Source organism: Sceloporus occidentalis, unplaced genomic scaffold (assembly GCF_023333645.1).
Source record: "Sceloporus occidentalis isolate IW3139 unplaced genomic scaffold, rSceOcc1.0.p SCAF_136, whole genome shotgun sequence".
In the NCBI taxonomy this organism is placed as follows: domain Eukaryota; kingdom Metazoa; phylum Chordata; class Lepidosauria; order Squamata; family Phrynosomatidae; genus Sceloporus; species Sceloporus occidentalis.
Genome location: NW_028317116.1, coordinates 2,474,693 through 2,499,993, shown reverse-complemented (window position 1 = coordinate 2,499,993; position 25,301 = coordinate 2,474,693). Strand labels below are relative to the sequence as shown.

Below are 25,301 nucleotides of genomic sequence, written 5' to 3'. Positions count from 1 at the left end.
GACCTCCTTTTACGTTCCTACAATGACACGGAATAAAATGTATTCAAAACAAGGTATTTTAACCTCATTTCCTGTATGCTGCTGGCACTCAACAAAGCCAAAAGCTAGGAGCCCCCGGGGCCAACTCACAGAAATTAGTTTTTGTTAACTAGTTGGGCTGGCTGAGTATGATGGGAGTGAGTGAGGTCGCCGATCTCTGGGACATCCCCTGAGACAGAGGTACAAAGAGCTCACCTATATATATATATATATATATATATATATATATATATACTAAGTTAATGGCAGCCATATGCCTATCCCATGAACGTTTAAATTCCCTCACTGTATTAGCCTCTACCACTTCTGCTGGGAGGCTGTTCCACTTATCCACCATCCTGTCAGTAAAGTAAAAATTCCTTCCATTCCATCTCAGTCTCTGACCCTCTAGCGTTGGATTCCGGCCTCTTGTTGTAACTTTTCTCCTTCTTCTGATCAGTAAACAGACCGCTGGAATTCTGAACACCCGGGCCGCGCGATGGGCTGCAGGTGATGGAAATCTGACGGGAGGGAACTAGCTGGACCAGTTTGCTTGATCTGTTCCACCCTGTGCCTCGCATTAAATGAAAATACGAAACATGTTTGGGCCCCGAGACGCGCGACGGGTTCTTCCCAAGAGCCAGAAATTCCTTTTGTGATAAATATTTTCAGAAATGAAAGTGGCGTCGGGATTCTTGATTATTATTTTTTGGGATTCTTGGTATCGCCCCTGATTGGGTTCAGTAATTAGACAAAGTGAACTCAAACATGGTTCCCAGGTCCGGGGAGATGCTGGGCCGGTGGGCCGGTGAGTCTGCATTTCCCAGGGAGGAGGTCTCGCTTTTCTCTCTGCTTTCATTCTCCTCTCTTATTTATCGCTCACCTTTCTCCATCATTTCCCTCTTCTCCCTTTTTCACTGTTGTTTCCTCTCCTCCTTTTTCTCATTTTGATCTTCTTTGTTTTCTCTCCTCTATTTTCTTTATGATTCTTCTTTCTCTTCCCCTCTTTCTTCTTTCCATTCTCTTCTCTCTGGCCCGAAAGTCTTCTCTGGCCTCCTTACCTTCACTCAGCCTCTCCTTACTCTCTTTTCTTCCCTCTTCTCCTCTATCTCTCTCCTCTTTTCCCTCTACTAAACTGCATGCGCCATTTATATGAGTGCGTTGTAACTTCTATAATATACGCTGCTTTCTAAAGAGTCACAAGCCTTGGAAAATATGTTTGTTTAAAGCATATGACGTATGTTTCACCGGCACTTATAACATCGCACCGGTAAAGTGGGGGCCGCTTATCAACGAGTGCCCGTTTCATGCACACGGAGTGATGCCCCTCGAGAAAATTTTGTTCATCAACAGGAAAAAAAAAGGAGAGACCCTTGGAAAAAGTCAACGTGAGACCCCAGCATTCACCTGAAAAATAATCGTTTGTGTTTAACCCCTATTTATGAAATATAATCAGGCATAATAATATAATAATAATAATAATAATAAAATAGACAATAAAATAATAAAAGATGACGATAATAATATAATGGCAATAAAATAATAACATTTAAAAAAATAATGATGATATCATCTTTTTTTATGTTATTAATATTTTATTGTCATTCTTTAATTATTATTATTTTATTGTCTTTTATTATTATTATTAATAATAATGCATAAAAATGGGTAACGGTGTTCAGCTTAAAACTGTTCACCGCTCAGTATCGAGACATCAGCGTGACATTCAAACACTAAAAATGACTAAAGGTAATCTTTCATTTTCTCCATAAAACAAAGGAAAATGATTTTTGGCCATTAAAGATTTAATCTACATTTAAGGTACTATCCTGAAGCGTTACGCAATGCGTACCGGGGCAGATATCCGTATCCACATGTTGCCTCCTGCCCCACGCCTGTCGAGCCGGGTGATACACGGGAGTCACTCCCCAATGATGTCAGCGGCATCTTACAGCGAGGCCGGAAACAATACATTGGGAAATATTATTACCACAGTTTTCTGGTTCTCTTTTTAGAAAAATTTGATGGATTTTTGTAATCGGTAATTTTGAATCATAGAACCGCGCACTTTGGGCAAATGCGTTATTTTTTTTTGAAATGATAAAAAAACCATGTTTATATTTATGAATTTAACGGAATTAAGGAGGACTGTGTATCATTACTTATAACACTCTAAAATGTTTATTATATTGACTTAAAAAATGGTTCAAATGCTTAAGCAGTTTTTAAAAAAAACATATTTCTAATGAAGCATATTTTGCTTCGAGCATTTTGGGCACTCACTTAGCTACTTCCTGTTTTTTCCACCAGTTAGAAAAATTAGCTGCCAATCGGGAAAAGAAGGTCGAGTGCATGATGGGAAATATGTTTAAGTGCAATGGCGGGTTTTTCGGCTGGGAATCTTTGCTGCTGTACTCACAGACTGGTTTAAATGGCAGCATACCTAGGAACCACCTGCAGCGCTCCTCGGGGGAGTGGCTTTGCATAATTCCAGAAGGACCTTAGTGGACAGGAATTGGACGGAGGTCAGAGGGAAAGTGGGCAGGGGTCAAACCCAGCTTTCTTGCTGGGAGAAGAAGGAAGCTGACCCGGAGACCCCGAAAAGCAGGGCTTCACCCGGAGACTGCTGGTCAAACTCAGGCATGAGCTGCAGGGGCATAGAGGCTTTCTCTGGAAATCTATTGCGAACGGGTATATGTAGCCGAAGCAGTGAACCCAGAGCTGTGGTAAGGGGCACCCTGTGTTAAAGCCCAACTGCCACCAGATGGAGGTGTGGGGGCACTAAATGCGTTATAGGCACATGAACATGGAGATGATAACATATCTATAACGTGTTACATCTGCATGCAGATCAAATACGTCTCTGTGTGGGACATTACACGCATGTTCACACACCTTTATATAGCTACATGCGTGTGCATTTATTACATATTAATAAGCTACACGTTAAAACTGAAGTATTTTCCATAGCTTTGCTTTTGCCACCCACAGGCAAGATATCCTATATCGCTAGAATAACTTAAATTAGCATACAGACGAACAGTCTCGGTTTTTGCAGGACTGTCTTAGTTTTGGTTATAAAGTCTGCTGTTTTTATACAGATACAGGAGAGAACCTTTGGACAGGAATTGGTTGATAAAACATACTAACAAATTCAATCAAACCACGTTCTTTCTATTGTCACATGATGTTTTGGTAATTTGTATAAATCCAAGGACCGGATTGGTCAATTCGATGTTTTAGAAAATATATATTATACCAGTATAATAAATATAAGGTTATGCATTTGTGGAATATCCATAAACAAACATTATTAATCCATTGATATACCTTATTAACTCATTATTAATATAAATTAAATGTAAGAACATTCTGTATTTATCCGGTACTGGGCTTCAAAAAATTTACAAAACCATTTTATTGCTTAAAAAAAATAAAAAAAAATCCTCATAATCTTATTCGTGGTTTTGTGTTTCATCACCAATTTGCCAAATTAAAGGGATTAGAGAAAAATAAATGGTTATGGAACTTGAGTTTCCGTGTCGCAATACTGCCTGGTTACACAAGCCTACTAAATCCTTTTTGGGAAAAGATACAGGGAACGTCCTGAAAACATGTTGAAGCGTCACAGTTTGATAGCTCGTTACCCTTCTTTTCATATTGAAAGCGAAACGCGTGATCTTATGATCTAAACACCCCGGTGACGAGAAGCAGATTTACACCCTTTGAAGAAGAAGCATTGAACGGACAAGATCCGTCGCCTTCCACAAAGGGAGCGTTGGGTGAGCGCGGGGCGTGCGAGCGAAGGGAACATGTGGGTGTAATTACACGGAGTCATGAAGATCGCTGCTTCTTTGTAACGTCTCGGCTGTCAGGAGGGCAGGTTGGGCATTATCTGGAAATTAGGAAAGGAGTTATTTGACAGCACGTGCGAGCGTCGCTGCGGCTTTGATTGTTTTGGGGTAAACAGGATTAAAAAGATACAAAATTACAAATCTTTTTCAGGGTAACTAAGGGGATGGCTTCTCAACTCCGCTAATAGCGAGGATCAACCTTCTTATTTAAAAATCGAACTTCAAACAGAACTTCGCATCAAATAAAAACGTTCAACAAGAATCAGCCGCGTTCCTAAATCCAACGTTTATACGGCTCACGAACCCGCGGAATACAGCAAGCTGTCCGCTAACCTCCTGTTCATCAAAGGGTTAATCAATACACGGGTCACTTTTAAGTATCCCAGATCATTAATAATAACGGCTCAACTCAAAGCACAAAGACCGGAGTTCCAAATGTAGCATTTTATTATTAAATGTTACAAATATGGGTTATGAGAAAAAAATTGCAGAAAATGGCTATTTTTTTTAAAATAAACACATAGCAAATTCCAGCCCTGTACTTGTCATATGATGAAGACAGACAGGTCAGTAAGACATGTTATTAGGAAGGGGTGACGTGGCGCATTTGCAGCAGGATTGGCAAAAGGCAACACGTTGAAGTTTAAACATTTTTCCTCCCCGCCGTCCGTTAGCGCCTCTCCCCAGCTCCATTCTCATGCCCTTCACAGTTTCTTGGTATTTCTCGCTGACAGCTCGTTACCTATACAAATATTTTCTTTATAGAACGTTCATTTTCAGCCCTTTTAACACCGATAACCAAAAGCCGGTGCTTCCGCATTCTGGACCGGAAGGTCGGCACAATATTAGCAAACAGGGCGATATGGGCTTTCGGTGCCACAGAAAGGGTTAAGTCAGCCACCATTTAGAAGGGGTATTACTGCTGCATCAGATTAACTTTTAACCCCTGCCACTAAAAGAAGAGCAGCAACGTCAAACGTCCCGCTGCAATATAACAAAACGCTGGGACTGGGGGGGGGGGGGGGGGACGGGTGTTACTGCCCCTTTAAATGTAATTCTAGAGTGTAAGCTCACGTGACCAAGGCACTCCTTACTTCTCGTTTTGTAAGTTTGTTACATATTTTACTACTTATGTCACGTTTAGCCATTGTACAGCGCTGCGGAATATGATGGCGCTATAAATAATAATACGTTATTAAACTGCATGTGGATTTACCAGAACAGCCCCAAAAACTTTTGCTTCAGAATTCCTGCGGGTTTCGGGTTACCCTGCGGCGTCTGAAAGGCTGACTTGGAATTGCGGGTAACCAGTGGCCAGACCTGCTGCGGACGAGTGATCTCAGCCATGTTTTCGGGGACACATTAACTTTTTCGCACGTTGCTGAGCAGCGCGTGTAAAGTGCTGCCCCCTGCAGTGTGCGAGATGTATAACCGGGTCATACCTGCAGGGGGCAGCACTTTACACGCGCTGCTCGGCAATACATAAAAAACGGAAGCAAAAGAGTCTGCGCTGAGCTTACCTGCGACATATAACCCCGCCCCCAACGCGTAACGCCGGGACCCCAAATCTCCAAAATCTCAGAATAGCTGGGGGTTTTTTAACTGTAATTTGTAAATTTGGAAGTAGTGATTCTTTGGGCTTCCTTTATAAAATAAATTATATATATTTTTTTAAAAACGCTCGGAATTATTAATTTTATTAGTAATCTATATTTTTATATTTTAAAATCTATTTCTATATGTATAAGAAAAAAAAAAAAGCAGACATTCAAATCAAAGCTAAAAACTCAATCTCCACATCAGCGACGGCTCCCCGGGAAGAGATCACTCCGGCCGTCTCTCCGGGACAGAGAGTTTGTAGGAAAGCTGCTCACACTTCTCGCCGGCTCCTTCACGCACCCCTCGGTGCCGGGCGGCAGGTTTTGGCTAAGGGGCAATTTAATTATACGGTGGTAAAGCCGCCGGTAACCTCGCACATTCTAACAACCGCATGATATTTTCTATTTTAATGGGAAATCGCTTAAAATTCAGGCTGGTGCCCCTCAAAATAATCGTCACCCTGTAGCAAGCGTCTTGGGAAATAAGGACCCCCTGAAACGATCGGCCTGTTTGGGAAGCAGCGCTGACTCTCGGTTGCTGCGGTAAAAACGTGACCGGCAGAGACTTTCAAGGTTTCAATTTCTTTATTAATTGTGAAAGCGGCCGCAGTTGAGAACGTCACATCCCGCCATCGCCGAAGACGGCGGCTGAACCCATAGCGACGGCGCTGTGCGTTATAGAAGCAATTATACAAACCGGAGACGGCAAACCCCCAAAAATGATTAAAAGAAGTTCCGTTCGATTTCCGCGTTGTGTGGCGTGTAAGGTCAGGGAACACGCTCCAACGCCATCACGTGTGCTAGACACGGTTGGAGGTATATGTGCAGCCTGAGCACGAACCTCTTTATTCACAGTCCGTACGGCAGCAGAAAGTTCCGAACAATCCGAGGAAAACACTCGAGACCGATTGGGAAGTCATTATCGCAAACCCGCATTAAATACCAGCAGGAGCCATTGAGACAAGCAAACACTCTATGGCCACGCAGGAAGCTCATTGTACTTTAGCCATCTGTTTCCATCAGAATTCCATAGGCATAGAACATTTTACGGAGACATGTGACCCCAGACCTCAGTCAGGAGAGAAAGGGTTACTGGTTTAACCAATATAAAAACAAGCATTTTAAGTGCTTGCCGTCAGCGACCGGCGGACCATCGTATACCGGCCTGTATACCGGCACAGCTCTGGAACGGACAGGGAGGTTAGAGGGTCTTCTCGTCCTGGATAGGGGGTAACAATCATTTTGGGTGGTTTTATTTAGCTTTTTTTGGCATGTGTAGTGATACGCTGTACTGTCATAGACTGCTACTTCGTGTTAACTCTTTACAGGGCCGGCAGCACGGCCAATAGTTCGTAACACTCCGGTGGGGCGTGTGGTTCCCCTCCACGTATTTTACTGAATGAGGAATTTTATGGCACTTAATGAGTTAACAAACAAAAAAAAGTGTGATTTAGTTTCTAGTATTAAAAAAGGTGTCATAATAATAATAATAAGGCTTCAAAAAGTAATAACGATAAAAAATATCACGAGAACTGGGCCAGTTACAGACATAGCTGCGGCTCAAACACTTCATTGCAGAGGACCGGCAACGCATTTCGCTGCCGGACCGGACACTGAGTTAGTGAAATACTACGTGCTGCGTTAGAAAGGGCCCAGTGTTTATGGGGGGCCCCGGCAGCCCTCGCTCCCAAATCACAGTAAACAGCAGCGCTGCTTGAAGCTCTTCTTGGTTTTACCGCTTTTCTTCCCGTTTTTGTCCTTGTTCTCAGACACTTTCTTTGCTCGGATTTCCCTCATCAGGTCAAAAAACACCTGGAATCAGATGGGATATCGTAAGGCGGCCGTAGGAAGCCGATGCAGTTGGACAATCAGATAAATTTTTTTCCGCGCCACGGTATAGGTTCCCCCCCCCACACACCCCATTATACAGCCTCCCGCGGCACTGACCTTGTCTACGTTTGCTCTGGTTTTGGCCGACGTCTCCACGTACTGCACCCCCCATTCCTCCGCTTTGCTTCTGGCTTCATCCACCGGGACTTGTCTCCGATCCTCCAAATCCGATTTGTTCCCAACAACGAGAAGAGGGATCTTATCATCTTCTGCTTTAACTCGGAGAATTTGTTCCCTGAATACAAACGGGAGGAGATAACCAGTTACTGCCAGAGTGACTCAGAGGGAGCCCCCCTCATTACTGCCGGTCCACACCATCAGAGAGACAGAACCCCCCATTACTGCCGGTCCACACCATCAGAGATGGACCCCCCCCCCATTATTGCCGGTCCACACCATCAGAGACGGAACCCCCCCATTACTGCCGGTACACACCACCAGAGAGAGAGAACCCCCATTATTGCCAGTACCACCAGCCGGAGACAGAACCCCCATTATTGCCGGTACCACCAGCCGGAGACAGAACCCCCATTATTGCCGGTACCACCAGCCGGGGACAGAACCCCCATTATCGCCGGTACCACCAGCCGGAGACAGAACCCCCATTATTGCCGGTACCACCAGCCGGAGACAGAACCCCCCATTCCCCCAGCTGCCTCTACTGAAAGCAGCACTTATGCATGAATGGCAGTATAAATTGGGGTATAAATTGCCTTTTAAAGGGTGTATGTTTTTGTAAATGCGCTCACAGCGATGGCTGATGGATTCCTGCGAGTCGCACGACGGCTACGGATTGACGGCGAATGTTTCTGTTTTGCAGAGATTTCAGAAACTGTCAATAACCCGAGTTTAATATATTCTCCAAACAATGAGCAAACTACACCTTTCCTTATACCACCCCCCACCCCGCGGGCTGTTTAAATTTAGAAGTGTAAGAGCAGGAATGAGGAATAATTTAGAACATGTCAGACACTAATGACCGGTAACACGCTCCTGGTTCTGGATTGGATTACCGCCACCGGCAGCGAAAAGAAGAACCCCGATTTAATATTCCGGGTTTATAAACGGAGGATTTTTATAAACGGTATCTTATAAGATCACCAGGACGATAATCTAGTAGAAGTGCCCTCAGAAATAAAACAACCCCTCTCCGCGTTACCCGAGGGTGTAAAGGGAATTTCTTCTGTTCAGCGTCATTTCATTACTTACATAAAATGATCAGAAAACGGCCGGACGATTAATTGACATTAAATTGAGAACAGAAGATACCCGTTACTCCCTCTTTAAAATGAATGATAAATGTCTCTTGTTCGATGATCGCCTGGGGGGGGAGTTTTTGCAGATATTTGTACCGACACATTATGTTACATAACCTGCCTCGTGGGCTTAGAACATAGCGTATCGCAGCACACCCCTGTGACGCCTCTTCTAAACGGCTGCTTGTTTTCATTTTTAAACTTATTTTAGAACTGGTGCAGGACTCAGAGGTATACATGCGTAGCTTAAAATACCCCCCATAGTAGGCGATTCTTTATAAATACCCCATAGTAGGCGATTCTTTATAAATACCCCTTACGGGGGAGTAGACATGTGGGCATCTATGCCTTCCAGCAACAAAACCAAACTGCTGAACCATATTAAACTTGTTTCTTGTGCACCATTAACTCACGACGCACCAAATTGGTTTTCCCTTTAAAAGAAGCCGTTACCAACCGGAATTCGGCCGTGGCCGTGAAGGACTCGTGTTCCGTTATGGAGAAGACCAGGAGGAAGCCCTCTCCGCTGCGGAAATAGTTATCCCGAATGGCAGCGTAGTCCTCCTGCCCGGCCGTGTCCAGGATGTCTATCTGCACCTCCTCCCCGTCCAGGACCACTTTCTTCCGGTAGCTGTCGGCTTTGGTTGGTTCGTAGTCTTCTACAAACTGGGAAGGGAGCGAAGAGAGTCCGATCACAAAGGGTTAAGCGCCAAGTCCTGGCTCGGCGATCACGGCTTTAACGCAAAATATAAGACCATCTGCGATCCCTCGACCTCGTCTCTAACCCACCGCGGTTCTATCGCCGCATCAGACGCAACGTTTCCCTCCAATGTCTGCAACATCTCAGGCGACAAAAATAAAATATCTGCGGCCCCTCTTTGGGTGATGAAGACCACCCCGTTAAATGGAGGAGAGTTTATTCCTGACCACAAAATGCTGCCAGATCAACCTCATTTAAATTTAAGTAATTAAGCTAAATTGTAGCTGAAGTAGCGTTTGGAGACCAAAGTGTCCTCTATCGATTATTGTCACAGCCTCCTAGAGAAATCCCAGCTGTCACACTTACCTCGTCGTACATGAACTGTAAGGTGAGGGCAGACTTGCCGACGCCGCCGCTGCCGACCATGATCACCTTGTGCAGCACCAGCGAGGTTGGGTTCTTGTTCTTGTTGGTGGCCATGGTGTCCGTTCACAGCTTACACTCCGGCTAGTCCCAGCTACCTGCAACCACACGGACAGGACGGTCACGGCTCGGGGCGAGCTATTAAGCAGCCTTAAAAAACAATAGTGGAGTCGCTATTCACTAAGGAGGGACCCTCCATGGAACCCAACGGGGCCACAGCGGAGGAAACATTACTAGCCTGACATCCCCGGGATAAAGCCGTAACCTACGGACTACAAGCTCTATGGAGAAGAAACAACAGCAGGGATCCGCGTTCGGTTTGTACGCTGACTTGCAGTTAAATTTTTAAAGCGACAGAAGGGGTTAATTAACACGCATGTGGAAGCTTTCGCCTGGTAAGGTCCGCCCGGCTTATCCCAAGGAATCTGTAGTAAGTTATTTTAAGAGACGCATAAATCCCAAATTCTGACGGGTGACAGCAATTCCCAGTCTCTCTCTCTCTCTCCTCTCCCATCCCCGTCTCTCTCTCTCTCTCTCTCCTCTCCCATCCCCGTCTCTCTCTCCTCTCCTGCAAAACTATCCATACTGAGACCTTTCAAGGTAAATTTTAATATATTTTTTATTGGGGTTGTAGACACGCAGCACTGAGATTTTCTGCAACTTTAACCCAGGGACGGCTCTTCTGTATGCGAGTCACATTGTCAAAGCTTTCTAAACTGTAACGGTCTGGTGACCATCCAAAGCATCGCCCCCCACTCTGTGACAAAAATAATGAAACGGGGGCGATTCTATGCCGTACGGGCATCTTCTTGCTGCCGCGGGGATTTTGCTGATACATCCCATATCCAGGGCTTGGATTATCATTAAAGGTATCACAGCCGCCTCACGTCCCTTCAGTGTCCCTTAAACATGAAGATCACTTTGAAACTCTTCGCTCTCCGGAGGAAGAAGGAAAGCGGGGGGTCTTCGTTCTGGAAACTTCCTCCAATTGTTCGGAGCGTAATGTGTATCGAGTTACGTTTCCTCTAGGAGTTTCCTGCTGGCCGTAAACACACCGCTCTCCGCCAGCGCCTGCCCTTCCGACACATCCACCCCATGATCTCACGGAGAAACTGCTGGAGTGGGGTGTGATGTCACCCATCTGATGCAATCCTTAATACCGTTTGGTTATTCCAAGGGGTAAATAAACCTTCATGTAAAATGTTTATATAAATCCTTTTCTGGGACCATCTATCGCGATACATATAATAACCTTATCATGACATGAGTTTGCGGTCACAACGGGCAAGGCTTTAGCCGGCGATGCAATGGAAGATAAAGCTACGGAGTGTGATTGGATGTTCACGGTAAGTCCAGCCTCACATGTGACGGGTCCCCCGGGATTTATTATTACTGAAATGGGGCTCTGGTGAATCAAAGAGAAAGTAAAACAGCGAACAGTGCGGAAGACGCCTTCCTTCCGATTAGAGCTTCAGTCCCTCCATCAGGAGAGGTAGTGACTACACAAAATGTTTCTGACCAGCACAGCCTGAAGCCACCTCTTCGATAAAGCAACAGAGCGAGAAAATTAGTCAATGTCTCCACTTCCTCAACGAGAAAGCCGGTCGGCTCCTCCGAGAGATCGCAACGCAGATCGCGATCACCAAGACTGTCACCTCGAGGTCCTGAAAACCCCAGACGCTCCAAAAATTAACCATATAGTTACCAGAGAGGAGAACATAATGTATATACAGCCTGTAAGCACTCATCAGTTCTCATAAACTACGGCTCTAACACAACTTCTCTCGGCGCGGTATCACGAGTCCCCATATTATACATATTATATATTTAATTATCATGTATATCAGGGTTAAGCTGTGAGGAATAGTCCTGGACGGCATGTCAGCAGCCAGAGTGCTGAATTATTATCTTTTATTTATATAGCGTCAACAATCCACGCATTGCTTAATACAATACAGATTTCAACAGGTCCTACAAGACGAGACAAACCGATACATTAGGTGGAGAGAAAATTCCAAAACATCCAACAAATTGTCGGACTTGGTAACAAAGTAACAATCCGTCAACGGGCAAAAGAAACCCAAACGGGCAAGCCAAGGGGTCGCTGCATCGCAAAGCCACCGACACAATACAGCCATTAAAACACACAAAAAAAACTCCAGTTAAATATTGAGCATTTCCAAGCGATAAAGCAGAAATCCTGGAAATTAAACAAAAGTCAGCAGCAATATTTCTTTCCTTGTCAAACAAACCACGCTGAAAACGTTACGTAAGCGAAGGTAAATCAGCGCTACGCAGCTTCTTATCGAGGTTCAGCTCACCGACAGGACCTCCCGGCTCAGACAATATCCAGCTGCCGCCGGCAAGCGGGTCTCTGGACGCCGGAGCCAGTCTGGGCAGACAGAGTATAGTAACTGAGTCAGGAGGGGAGAGCGCTTTCTGTAAGCAGAACTTCTTCCTGGCAAAGAGCCACGGCGCTACGAGGAAAAAAAAAAAAGGATATAAATGGCTGGTATTATAAACTAATCGGTTTTGCTGGAATCTGAGGACGTCACAGGGTCTGTGATCGAGCCGCAGAAGGAGAGAGAGGAGGGACAGCCGTGTAATGATGGGTCGGAAGGGGACCGGATACCAGGCCCCCCAAACCACAGCGAGAGATCTCTAAATACGACATTAAAAAAAGGCACCGAAAAGGCACAACGGGGGGGCAGGACCGGGTCCTAAAGTAAGAGTTTGTGTTGAGGTGGGAGCCAGACAGACATCGCACGGCACTTTGTAAGAAGATATCTGGCATTGCGCTTGGTAACATTCTGATAACTCGCCGCACGTAAGTTTTACGACTGATAAGACAAAAAAGGCGAGTCTTACATTCCAATAACGGAAAGAATTCAACTGGAAAAAAAAAGCGTCTTTATTATTTAAAAATGTTTTGGTTGCTGCGGGTGACGATCTTCACTTTATATCGTATTTTTTTTTTATATATATCCTGAATCTCTCCTATCGCCTGGCGCGTTGATACAATATAGATAAAAGATACATCGCCGCTCAACTACCCGGCCTGGATAGAATTACCCCAACGAATGAATGAACCAACGAATGAAAATACTGGAAATGATCGCCAGGCACTTTATCCCAGTAACCGCCGTGCGCAGGAGGAGGAAGCCGTGCGGACCACCGGCACGAGCTATGGATTACACGGGATTATTTGAAAATTAAAAGATAAATACGCAATCTAAGTTGTTTTTATGGGCTGTGAATTCACTTGTTAGTGACGGCTGCTGTTCACAGATAGCCGGTCACTCGGGAGTCCTAGAGGTCTAAGTATGAAGATTGTTTTCTCCCTTCCCGTCTCGGTCGCGGTTGGTTCATCCTTCCTGTTCTCTGAATCCTTTTGCAACATCCAGAGCGCGTTTCACAGCCTCACGTAAATCGACCGCCCCCCCCCCCGATACACAAGTAATAAAACTAGGACATGAAACAGACCAAGGGCGCTTATTACGCTGCCCCTGCTTCAGATACATGGCGAAGATCACGTGGCAGACTTCCCAAACCAGTCTACTAAATATAAACCATCAAAGACCATTAACCGTGGAAATACGCGGGTCTGCGAGGCTTCGCAATCACAGTATGTTTTCTAAACAGGATAAATGCTGATCCGGAACCATCCGCTGTTATTCTTAGTAAACCATCAATACACGTCAGGCTGACCAAGCGCTCAAAAAAACCAAAAAAACGCATAAATCTGCAGACGGTTAATTATTTACACAATTTGGGCCATATTTAATACGAGAAATACTTTGATCAACACCTCGGGAACTGCTCGATGTGGTGCAGTCGCCATGGCAGCCAGCGTAATGCTCATTGACTGATCCACAACGGAGCGCTTTGGCTTGGAGTGCATCTACGCAAAAAAAAAAAAAAAAAAAGTATATGCATTTCACTGGTTTCCATGGCAACTGCTCCATATTCATGCAATAAAAGTGTAGTTATATCTGTGACCTAAAAGCGCAAGCCACAAACTCAGACTTTAGTAAATAAAACGGGCAATACCAATCGAAGCGGCATAAAAAGCTCGGTTTTGCTCTAGAAATTAAAAAAATAAATAAAAGTTGTACCGCAAAACAAGCGACTGAGGACAGACTGTTATTCCAAGATGTAAAAAGACGTAACATTTTCTTTTCTATCGTACCAAAGAAAAAGAAACTAGCGGCCCCAGCTTGAGACAGCCTGAGTTTTTAAACAGCCTCACAATCTCCCCGAACCGCACCCCCCCCCCCCCGTCCCATCCCATCGCATCGCAGCCGGTGGAGCCGCGGATAACTCATTGGCTGGTAGCGGCTCCTTTTAACATTCCCCGGAGACAGGGCCGGCCTTAGGGGTGTGCGACCTGTGCGACCGCACAGGGCGCCATGGTTGCAGGGGCGCCTGACCGGGACTTAGATTAAAGCATCGGGTTTTTTTTTTGTGTTTTTTTTTAAAACTTTATTTAACATCATTCATGTTAAATAAAGTTTAAAAAAAAACCGATGCTTAAATCTAAGTCCTGGTCAGGGGCGCCGAGCGGTTGCTCGTGAAGTTCTCGGCAACCGCTCGGCGCCCCTTACTCTCCGTGACTCCGTCGCTGTGCCGGCATCTCATGTTGAGCGCCGGACTATTCCGGCTCTCAACATGAAATGCCGGCACCGCGGCAGAGCGAGAAGACGGATGCCTCCCGCTCTCACCGCAGGACTCCGGCAACAAGGTAAGTGTGGGGGGGTGTAGTTTGAAGGGGCAGAGGGGGGGGTGTAGTTTGAAGGGGCAGAGGGGGGGGTGTAGTTTGAAGGGGCAGAGGGGGGGGTGTAGTTTGAAGGGGCAGAGGGGGGGTGTAGTTTGAAGGGGCAGAGGGGGGGTGTAGTTTGAAGGGGCAGAGGGGGGGTGTAGTTTGAAGGGACAGGGGGGTGTAGTTTGAATGGGCAGGGGGGGTAGTTTGAAGGGGCAGAGGGGAGGGGTAGTTTGAAGGGGTAGTTTGAGGGGCGGTAGTTTGAAGGGGCATGGGGGGGTAGTTTGAAGGGGCAGAGAGGGCGGGTAGTGAGGGGGGGCGCCAGAGGAGTAGTCCGCACAGGGCGCCACAACGCCTAAGGCCGGCTCTGCCCGGAGACACACGTGTGAAATGTAACACGCGGGTCATCATCGTATGTTCAGATCTGGCTGCGGCGGCGATCAGATTTGGGTTTTTTGGGGGGGTTTTTAGAGGCGGTGATTTGCTGCATGAGATAAGAATTGGAAAATGATACATTTCAAGCAACTTGGACAGCATCCATTAACCAGAAACGCAGCAAGACCCGGAGAGCAGCGGACCTTTAAAACCTGATCTAGTGAACAATTTGAATGTTTATTGCGGGGAAAGAAACGCGACTCATTTATTTATACGTAACGCGTTCAGAAAAGGAATGCCAAGACTGCAGAAAGATTGCTTAAAATTCATGCAGTCAGAGGCTATTTTTATAGGGTTGCTATGGCTACCAGTAAACACAGGAATGAAGGTAAAAACACAGCCGGTACCAAAGTAATTCAAATAGCCCAAAGCCGAGTCAAGGTGAGTAACCGCAAGGGAGCGCCGACTATTCTAACGCACATGCCGGGGACGCAATCAGTGCACTTTAACGACACGAGATTACAATGGCGGAGCGCCCACGTCATCAGAGCGAAGGCTTTCTGCCAGCGAAGGCGGCTCTGCCATTCCAACCCGACAGATAACAGGTAGGCGGATAAACAGCGAGACGCCAAGAATACGAACACCCGGCGGGTGAGTAACGGCAGCAAATACACAGATTACTCAGCCGGGTTTATAACTCAGGGCTCGACAAACCCCAGGAGCCGGGACGCCGCGGCTCCTTCATCTTTACATCTGGCTCCTAACTTTGTGCCGTTTTATATCGACCCCGACGGGTGAACCTCCCTCCCTCTCCGGCTCGTGCAAAAGTGTGATGCCGGCTATCGGATTTGTCCATTTGGCTTGTAACTTTGCAAACACAAAGTTGTCCAAAGTTTGTAGGCGTGCGGCTTCACGCCCAACCCATACAGTGTACGGGGCCGCTTCCTATACGCATTATCTCAGGTAACGTTTGCTGCAAAGTGAGATTTTCGAGGGGATAGCAGACCGGAGACGTATCAGACGCCATGGAGACCGAGCCGTATCTCCGACCGATCGCCGGCTGTGAACGCGCTCTTATAACCCGACGGCCTCCTGAAGCCGCTCACTCTCATACTGAGCAAAGTTAATCCCGGTTTATTAGTTTGATGCAGGGATGGGGTCAGTCGTGAGGCTACTCCTGTATATATATTTATTATTACACTTTATTTTTCAGAGCGCCGGCAGATTCTGGAGTCGTGACAGGTAAGTGGTTCGTGTTCTAGAGTTAAATCTCATTCCATTTTAGCGGCCGCAGTATTTACTGTAATCGGGTAACATGGATCCATCACCTGAGGAAATCTCTACAATGAAAAGAATCCAGTCTCTCTGGAACTTTCTGGTCTGACCGGGGAGCCTCAGTAATTCTGCCCCATTTGCCCCTGTGGGCGCATAACATGCATGTAATGGGGCAGGACGTGCGGAGATACACTACATATAATATCTGCATGTAAACAAAGGCTGTAAATAACACTATATATAAAGTGTTTATAACAATATTCAGCCAGTTCTGAATACCCCCTTCTGTATGTAAATAACCCCCGCATGGCGAGAACCGAGCCACGCCCGGTGCCCTCCGCCTCTCACCTGCTCCCCGCAGCCGCTCTCCTCTCTGCCCGGTCCCCTGCTCGCTCTCTCTTTGCCCGGGCGCGGCCTCCTCCCCCCCTGCAGTTTTCCGTCTTCCTGTCACCGCCTCTCGCGCACTACGGCCGCCGGCTGGGGACACACTACCAAGCGCTGAACTACGGAGCGCGACAGCGGACAAAGCGGGGTGATTGGTAGCGCGCATGCGCAGAGCCTGACACAGTTACACAGGCTGCGGCTAGGGCATGGGTTGCCTGGGTTGGGGCAGACTACTACCCCCTGGGGCAACACTAATCGAAGGACCACCCCAAGTATCTGTATGGACTCGGCTCGGAGCTGATAGATGGGATATTACAGGTTTGATATGTGATGATAGCAGAAAACTTTAATGGCATTACCTTGACCTGAAATTGGCCTTTATTACAGATAAATAATGTCAATAATGTTACCTGAAAATACATGTTATGCTACAATTACTTATATGGCGCCAGCAGACTCCGTAGTGCTGTTACAATAGGGACATGAAAAATTAACAAGGTTAACATGCGTTAGGACAGAAGGAGGAGAGGGCCTGATCCTGGTAGCTTACAATCTATTTGAAGGTTGTAAGGGAATGTGACAGAATGAGAGGAGCTGCTTGGGTGAGGATGACCCTTGCTTACAAAGACTGTTCCATCAAATTCTGGACTGTTGGCTGCTATGGTAAAGGTATCAGCGGGTCCAATCGTATGGGAGGAATACACTTGATTATGTAACTTATTCCCATATACTGCAGGGCGGCATACAAAACGGCAGTCAGCAACATGTAAAAATTAGAAGTGCCCACAAAAGCTGGGTGTGAGGGTGATACTGTCCTGGGTCACGCATGTAAATGGAGGCTACACGGAAGCGGGGTCCCCTGGCTAGAAAAGCTTGGCTCAGGTCCCGCAAAAGTGATACGTGAGGGGTTAATATTTCATTTAACAATAAAGATTAAAAAGGAGATCGTTAAACCCGAACGAGCCGTCCCAGGAGTTCAGGATGCTGCATTTTTCTTGCAAATGTGGATTATAAAATAATTCAAGAGAAAATAAATTCATCTTACATTATTTCGATGAATTTATCTTTAATTGAATCAATTTCAGAGGTTACATCCTGAGCAGCCAGGAAGAAATGACATCAGCAACAAACAATGGAAAGAAAAAAGATCATTGCCCGCGGCCCCCCGGAGGGGGGTTAATACCAACAACTGCTTATAGTTTTATAGTAATCATACAAATACATTTTAAAAAACTTAAATTAGATGGTTTTTTAAGGTGTTTCTTTAGTGACGGGGTGGTGGATACAGCGGTACGCCTTCTAGCAGAGGTGGTAGAGTTTAGTCTAAGGGATGATGTATGTCACTGACCTGTCAGCAGATCTATTCAGCGCATTCGCTTCCATCGGTTGGCACTAAATCTGTTGTACAGCCCTGCGGAATATGATAGTGCTATATAAAACTATAAATACCAGTAATAAAAATACATTTAGACCATTGGCCCCAAAAATGGTCCCTTTATGAAGAATATAATTTTTGAACAATGCATCATTGTATAATTGGTAGAATAAGGTACGGGTAGCGTTTCTACTCTGACTGGATCCTTTCTAGGCTTCTAAAAGCTCTCTGTATCTGTTAGCCCAGAGTCACTGTTCGTTTTTTGGGGCTAAAAGTATTTTAGCCTCCTGTTCACCAGATTTGCTCCTGGTCCTTTTTCCATTCAAAATCTCGTTTTTTACCTTAATTTCTATGTTATTATTTATTTAATCGGAATCTATAAACTGTTACCAGTACGCGGCCAATGGGCGAATCATCCAATTTTAGAAAAAAAATGAAATATTTGTATTATAATTGCATACATGATGCTTTTAGGCTAGGTTTCCACTTGGGTTTTTGTCCTGCGTTTTTTTTCTTGATGAAAAACGCCAAGAAAACTGCCACTGCATTTTTCTGCGTTTTGGCGTTTTGTCTGGAGTTTTTTCTGGCATTTTAGCCTTTCTGTGGAAATTGCTTTTTTTGACCTTAGGCAGTTTTTCCAGCCTTTACACGTTGGAATTGTCACCCAGCTAAAAGGGATTCGGATAAATGGCGAGTATCTGCCCCCTGATGTCATTTCCTTGGTAGAGTTCTACGCCCCGGCGGACCCTTTTGTCTCTTTTCTGTGGTTTGTAAGGCCTGCTTTATTCCGAATGTCTGCTCCTCTAGGAAGATTGGCCCCAAATGATGGTGCAAATTGTTCGCTGTTGCTTTTGGCACGCAGGATCCAGTTGATGCGTCGCGTATGTTTGTTTGTAATGGATGTTTGTTCCAAATGGTGTAAAATTCAATATGAACTTTGTTTTGTGTGAAGCTGTTTGTTTCCCGCCTATTTCTCGTAGGACGCACAGATACCGGGTCCATCCTCTGCATTGTAACTGTGGAAAAAACGCCATAAAAAACGCCAAGGCAATAAACCCACCGGGCTTTTTCATGGCGTTTTTTCTCTCCCATAGACTTCTATTGGAGAAAAACGCCAAGATTTCCTTGCAAAAAACGCCAGAGTGTCAGCAACCTGCGATTCTGAAAAACTGCCACAGAGCCCAAAAAAGCAGAAAAACGCCAGAGAGGACAGAAAAACGCCAAGTGGATCTGGCATTCTGCGATTTCCTATTGAAGAACAGCTAACATCTGGCTGCTGCGTTTTTTCACAAAAAAAACGCCAGGTGGCGCTATTGGCGTTTTTATGGGCGTTTTTAGCTAAAAAAAACCCAAGTTTTGCTCTCTGCTCCCTTCTCTGGGGCGGAAAAAATAACTTTGATTGACAGCTGCCTATTCAAAAAATTAGCAGCTTTCCAAGGACTTCTTACCGCTCAAAAACACTACAAAGATCCCAAAAAAAGGGAGTCTGGATTGTGTGCCCCCCAATCCCCTTATACAGAATCAGCGCTTTTCCTGACAGCTGCAAGGCCAATTACAGAGCTTTTGTTAGGGAAATCTCGCGGGGGCCCCCGGGAGCCTTATGAATTTATCCCGTTTGGTTTTGTGATGGGGGAGAGATATCAAATATGTTTTTATTATTTATTTATTTTTTAATGAAATACTTTTTATTTGACATTTTAAAAAAACTTAGTAAAAAAAATTATAAAAAATAGAATAAAGTCGCATTTATCTGAATTAAAGAAAAATTAAGTGTGAATCCGCTGAACCGTTTGTGGATAACGTGGTCAAGAGTCCGGCACTTAAATCTCCTCCTTGGAGACCCTCTGGAACGGCGCTGACAGCGGCTTTGTTTCCATTCGCCGGGAATTAGCATTTTAATAAAAGCTTTTAATGGAATTCCACGGAAAAAAAGCTAAAATAAAAAAAAAAATGAAGAGATTTTAAGTGCTGTTTTGAGCTTAACGGGGAATTATTCTTGTCTGTTGTTGGAAGGGCTGAGACCCCAGAACTTCACAAGAAAGGTAAAGGAAACGGCTCGCGAGACCCCTGCGCTTGCACCGAGGTGGGGTACGGCTTTAGGCCTGTTTATTTTTGCCGGTTGCCACGGGGGCAGCTGTTTGCCATTTGCCTAGCGGGCCGAGGAACACGCTGCGGGGGCATAATGGCAAATTTACTCATCAGAGCGGGAACCTCTCCCACTTCTGCTGGGGGGCTGTTCCACTTATCTACTACCTTTTCAGTAAAGTAAAGCTTGGTTACATTACATCCTGGTGATTTGAATGACAGATTAGAAGACCTGCTTCCCTAACGAGTCCTAAATACGTGAAAGTTTTTAGTAAAACTGAATACAGGTTCCCTTCTCGCGCCGACCGGAGGAATTTGCGGATTTATATGGATTTAGTTCCTGGGGGAAAATGTTTCTAAAGATTATAAAGATGGAGAGACTTCGATTCGGTTGTTCCACGGATGAAGCTCGTTCTGGATCCTGATTGCGTCGATACATTTATAGAAATGATATATAAATATAAAACAGAAACTGTTATTAAATGTATCCACCTCCCAAAACCTCTCCTCTCGCCCCCACAGTAATAAACGGGGTAATTAAGCATTTTTCAGTAATCCCACGTAATCAAAAGTGAAGGATCTTGGATAATCCTTGCTGCGATCAACTACCCTCTTGGTCAGGGGCTTTAAATTCGAGTGCCTCCCCTCCCCCGCTCCCTACCCATTCCATTTATAAAGGGAACCGATCAATAAGTGAACTCCTAGCCCCAAACGGCCTTTAAATAGAGCGATAAATGGAGTATTTATGTAAATGAAGTATTTTTCTTTTCTATGGTATTTTGGGCTTTCGCTTGCTGTTGTGAGAAATCCCTTGATTGACGCAAACACTAAAATGAGTGGAAATGTGTAAAAAGTATCTGCGCGAAGATGGCTCTGATTATCAGCGATGGCCACCGGTGGCGCTCATGAGCCCAAATCTGAGAGGGGCAGCTATTTGGAGGCTAAATTCATAATAATTTGAGATATCTCTGCGCAGTGTAGTAGTCGGCCCTGTAGGGGGCGCTGTGTCGATGCATTGTGAATATGTAACTAAGACTCCGTTAACCCAATTTCTGTTGGGCATTCTGTTCTTCTTCTGTAAGAGCCAAACAGACCCTTTAATAACCTTTATTTGCTGGGTTCTGCCCCGCTATGTTCGCAAGCCTCTGGAAAGAGGAATCGGATGCAGGTTTTTAACAGTCCTGTTCCTTTAAGAAATGGCTGCAGAGTGTTGCCCGTAAACTTACTGGGAATGCACAGGTGGGAGCGGGGGGTTCCCAGTGGGAGACCAACTGGGTTTTTCTTCCGCTGAAGGGTACACAACACAGACAGGCAAATCTCTGCTTATCCTGTACGTGGCTGGGGTGCCATCCCGGGCGCCATGCCCAAGCTAGGGCAGAACTACGGTACATCTCACTATAACTAGAGCTACATGTATGCTGCCCTCTAGTGGCCGCACACTATGGAAGCCGTGCTAAAGTAGCTCTCCTGGAGCACTTTGTATTCTGCCCTCTAGTGGTCATATTCCGTGGCGCTGGGGCTAAAGTAGCGCTTTACCTGCTGCTAGAGCAAATGTATTCTGCCCTCTAGTGGGCGTACGGGGAAGAGCCCGGCTTTTCTCGAGAAGCAGAGACACCGTGCAGGCAACCTGCCCAGGGCATATTATTTTGTAAAACATTTGGACACGTCCCCAGAAGCGGCACCGACGCTGCGGAGCTTCCCTCTAATAACAGAAATAAGGCTTGTCGGGACCTGCTCTCGCGCAGCACCTGGCCGGCACGCTAACATGCTATCTATCAAGCGCACGCTCATCGGGGGGAGGGGAGGCAGGATTACCTGCCCCGGTGCAGAACCATTGTGTGCCCGGGAGGGAGCTTTTGTTATAAATGCGCCATGACCTTCCTTGTGTTTTGCAACAATCGCAGTGCGAATAATTGCTCTTAATGAGGTGAAAAAAGGGGATGCCGATAGCAACCAAGCGAAAAAAAAATAGTTTTTTTTCCCCTTATTTAATGGCAACTTGTGGCTTTACGGAGACTCGACGCACCTGCCCTTTTTTCTCGCAGTCAGTTTGGATCCATTGAGATTTTACATTCACCTCCTACAAAGGCTGTTTTCATAGCCGGCGCTGTACATAAAGAGGCTTCTGGGATACGGAGGGGACCTCGTTCCGCTTCACACCCCCGGCACCATTATTCTTTATCCACTAAATACCCCACAAGGGGAAAAGGTGCCGGCAGAGGTTTAACCCTTTCTCCGTCGTGGGATTTAAGTCCCTGTATGTACTGGGAGGTTTCGGGGGATCTCGCGATGAGGCCAGGGCAGGTTTTCCAATGAAACTTTGTGGTAAGCCCCCTCTGGGGCATCAAGCGTGGTGGCAGGAAGGGGTAGAAGCTATTGGTACGGATATTGGGGGTCCGGCCTCCTGGAGGCGGTTATTTGGTCCATTGTGTATGGCTGGATGGTGGTCCGCCACCAGAATGTTTGTCCCCCGTGACCTGCTGTACAGGTTCAGCATCAAGTTGCTCGACAGAGGCTGCATTGGCTAAAAAACTTTACCGAGAAAGAGCCTTCTGTGTTTAGCCGGCTGGCTCAGCACACGCCGGGGTTACCGCAAAGAGGGCACTTTTTCACCTCCTTGCGGAATAACGTCTGCCAAAGCCTCGGCGGGTGACATCATACCGCGTGTGACGTATCCTTAAAATCCTGTGACATCACAAGGGGTCTAGTGCCGCCTACGTTGGCAGAAATTAGAGACACAGAGTGTTTCCCCGGGGTGGAGGGGTAATTTGCTGCCCGTTTTTGGAGATGGGGTTATGAAGCGGGGCATTTACTGAAAGCGACCCAGAAAGGGGCAATAAGGCTTTCAAATTGAAAAGAAAATACGGAATCTCCCCCTCTGAGCGGTTTATTTGTGATGGGATGTAACCCGGGTGATTATAGTTACCAGGTAAGCCATTGCTGGTGACCTCATACTTCGCTGGCAGAAGCTGCAGCACGGGAGATCCCTCCGAGGGGGATGTTCTGCAATTAGCGCTTTAATCCTTTGATTGCATTTGGGAGAGAAACATGATTGACAGATTCCACCACGCGACCGCATGCAGGGGACGTTACCTGTCCTGGAAGTGCTGGGGCTTAAGCTGTACCCAGCGCATGTCATCGGGGGCTGCAACGGGGTCTACGCGCCCTCCGCGGGAAATGATGCCGGTTACCGTGGGATGACAAATGCTGCGACTCAGTTGACTCAGATCAACGTCAGGGGTACCTGGGGTGTAAAAAAAAAAGAAAACAGTGCGTCTTAACCAATCAGCAACTCAACAACAGGAGCGAAATAACCTAATGGGGAAGAATAATCAAGCAGGAAGTTACACATAAGCTGCATTTCCAATACATAAATATGTTGCTTATTGTAATCTGTAAACTAAGTTACATTTTCTTTTTTTTTTTTTATTGGCCCGCATGTACGGCACCCCGGGCAGACGGCCCGAGGTCGAGGGAGCCCGCGGCGGATCCGGCCCCGCCGGGACTCGGGGGGCGGAACGTGCGAACCGGCTCCGGGCAACTTGAGGGGCTCCCCTTACATTTTCTTATTCAGTCTTTTTAGTTCATTTATTCCCAAATTAATAAATATCCATTCACCATGTACGTATTAATGAACCGAAAACTGAGAATTTAGCAGGTCCTGTGAGTTCGTTCCAGGATCTCGCCCGCTTTATCTCACCGGGTCACCAGGAACCGATTAACGCCCTCCCAGAACTCGAATCCGTTGTCACCCCCCCCTCGTCAGCGCAACGAATACATAGTTACATGAGATAAATGCAATGCTGCGCCACTAGATGGCGCCACTAACGCTGCGCACAGGCCACTCATTAATAGCGGGGTCGTGCCAGGCTGACCCTCCTTTTAGGGGTTAACCTGGCAGGGAAATCGCAGCCCCCGTCCCCTGCCCTGTAACCTCATCTTATTTATTAATCTATTTTCTTTAGATTGTAAGCTTAGGGGCCGGGCCCTCCGGAGCCCATCTTTCTTTGAATGTGTCATAAGGTTAGAATGTAAGCTCATGGGCCGGGTCCTCAGCTCCTATTGTATCTGTGTGCGTAAATGTATATTTGTTATGTATTTGCGAACCACCCTATCTTTAAGCTGTACAGCGCCGCGGAATATGTTAGCGCTTAATAAATAAAGGATAATAATAACCCCCGGCTTTGCAACAGCCGCTTATCGTATATCTCTGTATCGCTGCGAAATCTTCACGATTTGTAAAGTTAGTCGCTGAGTCAATTTACTGCGTATTTAAGGGTTAATCTTGTGTCTAGAGAATGACGGAATATTCTTTACATGTATTTATATAACGCCAGCATATTCAGTAGCGCTGTGTTCAAGGTTCATATTAAATGCCATATAAATTTTTTATTTATCACAAATGAGTCCCTTTAAGGGGTTAAAGCGCTCATTTTTGTCTTGTTTAAAAAATGTGTTTAATTGACCCAAATCGCATTCTCTGTTCTGGGAAAATTGCTGGGTTTTTTTATGTTCCCTGTTGTGACGCCATCGTGTTTTTACTTGTTAAAAGTTGGGATTGTGGAAAAGTGCTGCATACCCCCCAGGAAATCCAGGGATCGAGGAGCCGCTTAACAACGCGATCCGCAAACCGTGAGTCAGGGCATTTCCCAGAAATATCTCCCTCCGTCCCGGCATCGGATTGAGCTGCCGGCTCCTGGAAATCCGCAGGGACAGGTTTTATAGCGGGAGAGAAGTCGGGGTGTCAGTGGGAACGCGCTCGCCGTATACGCACGCCGCGGCGCCTGATTACATCACTGCGAATAATACAAATCCCTAAATAACTCCCTGAATTTATTAAATGCCATGTTTGGGCCAAAACTCCATAGCAAGATCCCCCAAAATGCGATGGAGCGAAATCGGGTAATTTCTAACACAGAAACCTAGACTCTGCCGGCAGATCGGCCCCCGGCGGCCCCCGTCTGGTCGCCCGTTTCTCCTGCTGTAAAGATTCAAACCTTAATCAGTCGTCGGCCTCGTCTTAGATTCAGGAGCCGTATGTCTATCCCATGCATGTTTAATACCCTCACTGTATTACCCTCTACCACTTCTGCTGGGAGGCTGTTCCATTTATGTACCACCCTTTCAGTAAAGTAAGCTTTGGAGGATTTGTTAGTGACAAATATTGGGGGCCAAACTAAATCGTGGAATATTAATGATCTGAGAAGGACTCGGATCTCTCCACGCAGGACTTTTAATAAGGAGATGATGGAGCCAAGAACGACCCAAGAAACATGGGTGCTGATTCTCCGAGCTGTTCCCGGGACCGT

The 25,301-nt window shown here is 46.1% G+C and overlaps 1 protein-coding gene across 1 annotated transcript; it reads right to left on the bottom strand.

Annotated features, from left to right (window-relative positions):
• Positions 1-7,162: 7,162 nt before the first annotated feature.
• Positions 7,163-9,796, bottom strand: LOC149281315 (ras-related protein ralB-B). Its single transcript, XM_089499444.1, has 4 exons — positions 9,683-9,796; positions 9,074-9,282; positions 7,418-7,595; positions 7,163-7,282 (listed from the first exon to the last, which is right to left on the bottom strand). The coding sequence occupies exons 1-4, from the start codon at positions 9,794-9,796 to the stop codon at positions 7,163-7,165; spliced, it is 621 nt and encodes a 206-aa protein (XP_089355570.1).
• Between the last annotated feature and the right edge of the window lie 15,505 nt (positions 9,797-25,301).

Excerpts from the sequence above, each read along its gene's own strand:
- LOC149281315 (XM_089499444.1), bottom strand. The coding sequence starts at position 9,796 with ATGGCCACCAACAAGAACAAGAACCCAACCTCGCTGGTGCTGCACAAG. Across the intron at positions 7,596-9,073 it reads ACGGCCACGGCCGAATTCCG|GGAACAAATTCTCCGAGTTA; the intron begins GTTGGTAACGGC and ends GTTTGTATTCAG. Across the intron at positions 7,283-7,417 it reads CCAGAGCAAACGTAGACAAG|GTGTTTTTTGACCTGATGAG; the intron begins GTCAGTGCCGCG and ends ATCTGATTCCAG.